General features: G+C 40.6%; 1 protein-coding gene across 1 annotated transcript; it reads right to left on the bottom strand.

Annotated features, from left to right (window-relative positions):
* Nucleotides 1-1,276: 1,276 nt before the first annotated feature.
* LOC121525908 (lysophosphatidic acid receptor 6-like) lies at nt 1,277-2,391 on the bottom strand. The gene has a single exon (XM_041812121.1). It carries the CDS (start codon nt 2,379-2,381, stop codon nt 1,539-1,541), a length of 843 nt encoding a protein of 280 aa, XP_041668055.1. The 5' UTR covers nt 2,382-2,391; the 3' UTR covers nt 1,277-1,538.
* Nucleotides 2,392-3,610: the final 1,219 nt, after the last annotated feature.

The raw sequence follows: 3,610 nt of genomic DNA, 5'->3' as shown, positions 1-3,610 counted from the left end.
GAGGTTAAATAGGTGGGATGTGGAATAACTATCTGTTTGTGCCTTTGTGTGTCCTGGTGGACCTTTTCCAGATGTTCTTCCGGCTTCTGCTTTGGAGTCTTCAGGATTCCGCTTTTTTCCTTTGTGAAAAGGTCTTTGACAAACTTGAAGGGGTTTTTATAGAACCATGTTCTTTTGTGTTCCTTCTTCCTGCGAAGTTTCCTCAAGTTTTCTGCTCTTCTCAGGGTTGCCAGCCAAGATTTGATGTCCCCCTGGAGTAGTATGAGACCTTCTCTCTCTGCATCAGAGGCCTTCTTCTGCCTTCTCTCTTTGACCAGTCTTTTAATCTCTTGCTGCCTTCTAGATTTGGTGAACGGTGGTGTTGCCTTGCCACTTATTTTTTCCCCAAATCGTTCTTTTCTATAGTGGTAGATAATGTTGCCCATCCTTTCAAGCTTTTTCTCTGCTGTGCCTGCCTGTTGCTCCAGGAGTATTGTCAGGTCGTTGTTAACCATTTCCCATTCTCGCTTTTTAACAGCTCTGGGCCAGTTCACACACTGAATGAAAACAAAACATGGGTTTTCTACTGAGTAAATAGGCCTACTAACTGGGTTTCATGTGTTTTTCACTGAGGAGAGGCTTCCGTCCAGCCATACTGCCATGAAGCCCAGGTCAGTGTAGGAATGCAGTAATGATAATAAAATTAATACATTTTATTTCTCAACAGTAATAACTGTCCTTCTGGAACTATGTCCCACCTCTACACAGGATGTCTGGTGCTTAGTCAGAGTGACCATCATGTTCTCTTACTACGGCCATTCTCCCCTGATTGCTCAGTTTGGCTGGGTGACCAACTCTTGGTAGAGTCCTGGTTGTGCTTTTTCCATTTGAGAATCATGGAGGCCACTGTGTCCTTTAAACTTATAGCCTGATTTTTGCTCTTATATGCATTGTCAGTTGTTACGACTCCTCGAGAGACCTGTCCAAATCATGTCCGATTAATTTATGACATGTTGACTGCAATCGAGGTGTAGAAACATCTCAGAAAAGATCCAGAGAAATGGGAGCTAAATTTCAAGTGGTTTTGCAAGGGGTCTGAACACTTACGTCAATGTGATATTTCATTTTTTTATTTTTATAAATTTACAAAAATTCTAAAATTCTGTTTTACATTTTGTCATGATTGGTTACTGAGTGTAGACTAATGAGAATAAAAATGATTTTTTTCAACTGTAGCATCTGACTGCAAAAAAGTTTTTGGAACAATTTTTTAATCAGATATTGATAGGATGTACAACAGTATTTTGTAACAAAAAGACAAGCAATATACAATTAAAAACAGTAAATCACACAGCATATGTAGAATGTACTTGAGAACATTTATGCAGCTTTTAATAGGAACATATTTGCCTGGCCTCATGTTAAATCTTTACATTTAAGGACATTTATGAGAGGATAGGTTTGTGATCTAAATGAGCATCACACATAACTGCAAAAATTCATTGTTACATTACAGACATGATGCCAACACATAAATCTAATATGTCCTTTGACTTCTGTTATCCAGGAAGATCTGCATTGTCTTTTTTCTTCCAGAAAGCATCAAAGGAAAAGTAATACAGCAGAGGATCCAGGCAGCAGTTCACACTAGCGAGACATACTAAAGGTTTTATCTCTTCACTTGTTGTTTTTACAAGTAAACCCCCATACAGAGGTAAGAAACATACGATGAACATGACCAGGCTCATAACAAATATCAGCATGACATAAACCTTGTTGTTGATCCTTGTAGAGTCATTCAGGTGTCTGTTTAGAGTCCAGGACACCAGAGCAGTGCACACAATGTTGACTGCCAGCATGCTGAACACAAGCACCGGCTGAAGATAAATCATTATTGATTTAGAATTTCCATCATTTTTGAAACAGGAAGATTGATTTGTATTGTTTAAATAGATGAAGTATTTAACACTCTCCGGAACATTCGTCACAATCACAAACAGCCAAATGAGCGCTGCAGCTTTCCAGGCGTTAGACGAGGTCCGACGGTGCCGTGATCTCAGAGGATAAACCACAGCCAGCAGACGGTCCACGCTGATGATGGTGATGAATAAAGCGCTGGAGCGTATGTTGTTCCGAAACAGCATCGAAACGGAGTGGCAGGCCAAAACGCTCAGTGGCCAGGTTCCGGTGGCGTAAAAGTAGACTCTCAAGGGTAAAGATATAGCAAGCAGCAGGTCTGAGATTGCCAGGTTGACCATGTAGACAGCACTGGGGGATTTGAGACTGTGGTGTCTCAGCAGAATCCACAGTGACACAGCATTGAGAGGCAGACCCACAGCCAAAATACAGCCAAAGATTGCAGCATAAGCCGGCTCTGGTCCCTCTTCCAGTGTGGTGTTCATGTCTCGACACGATGAGAACAGCAGTGTTTCTGTGTGCTGAAATAAATGTGGCAATAAAATACACGGCGCATAATTTCCTCTTCCTGAACTTTATAAGTGTGAGGTTAGAGATGGACAGATAGAGATGATAGCTTATTAGACAGGAAACTCTCAGCACTTTAGTTTCCTTAGCCTAGAAATTCTTGTCACTGTGACGTTCATGAGCTTTCCACCAGTTCAAGCATTGCACAACTTTGAAATTGTTACAACACAAATTATATTTTGGTCTGTGGCAATAGTTGAAATTTGAATTGACTGTAGATCATTGAATTATGCATTTTCATTTGAATATACAGTGCAGATGAGCTTTAAGCATAGACTATATAAAACATGGACATTTCCTTAATGCTGTTATCTTTGGGTTTGAGCTCAATAATGGCACATAGCATGTTGAAGACGCTTTCTCAATATATTATTTTACAATATATTGATAAATATTTAATAATATTTCAAATGATAAATTTGTTTCTAAAGAGTCATCTTGAGCCCTCTAACAGTGGTCTTTTTGTGAGTCTTTACACTGGTTAAACTCATATTTTTATGTACATTTGAATCTTTGTGCTAGGTTTCATTGAGTGGTTTTGTTTTACCCTGCTTAAACGAAGAGTCTTATTTTGAAGGATGTACCTGTACTGTTAGTGTTACTTCCTGTACATAAGGTGCCCTTCCGCTCTTTGTCTACAACGCTGAAGAAGACCTACGTGTCGAAACGTGTCCGTTGTGGCCTGTTATGCCTTAATAAACGGTAAAAGGACATTTTGAGTGCTGACCTTTCCTGCCTCTAGTTTACCTTTGTGGTTGTGCCCCTATTTTTCTGTTGAAAGTCGGGAGGGTGCTCCTTTTTTTGCTTTTTCGTGGATTCTCTTGAGTGTTGCACCTCCACCTCAGGCTAACATGGTGGACCTGTACAAAGAACTAGATCTACTTACAGACAAATGAGCCACTATGCTGGCCCTCTCAGACTCGGACTCTGACACCATTTTAAGTCTGTTTCCTCAAGAAATGCCTGCAGCTTCGGCTCTAATGTCGGACTCTGTTTTGTCTTTCACAAACCCCTTGGAGTATCTGATGAAGAGAGAGACTCGAACCAACCTGCATGGCTCCACTTTATCACAGTACTGGCGCAACAAACGAATACCGAGAGGCCTGCACATCAACAAAGAACTGGTGCTGGGGAGAAACAACAGTGA

The sequence above is a fragment of the Cheilinus undulatus genome, linkage group 2, assembly GCF_018320785.1.
Source record: "Cheilinus undulatus linkage group 2, ASM1832078v1, whole genome shotgun sequence".
Lineage (NCBI taxonomy): Eukaryota > Metazoa > Chordata > Actinopteri > Labriformes > Labridae > Cheilinus > Cheilinus undulatus.
Note: the sequence above shows the minus strand (reverse complement) of the source record. Positions and strands in the feature narration are given on the sequence as shown.

Bases quoted from the DNA above. Each gene is read 5' to 3' on its own strand.
- LOC121525908 (XM_041812121.1), bottom strand. From the start codon at position 2,381: ATGAACACCACACTGGAAGAGGGACCAGAGCCGGCTTATGCTGCAATC.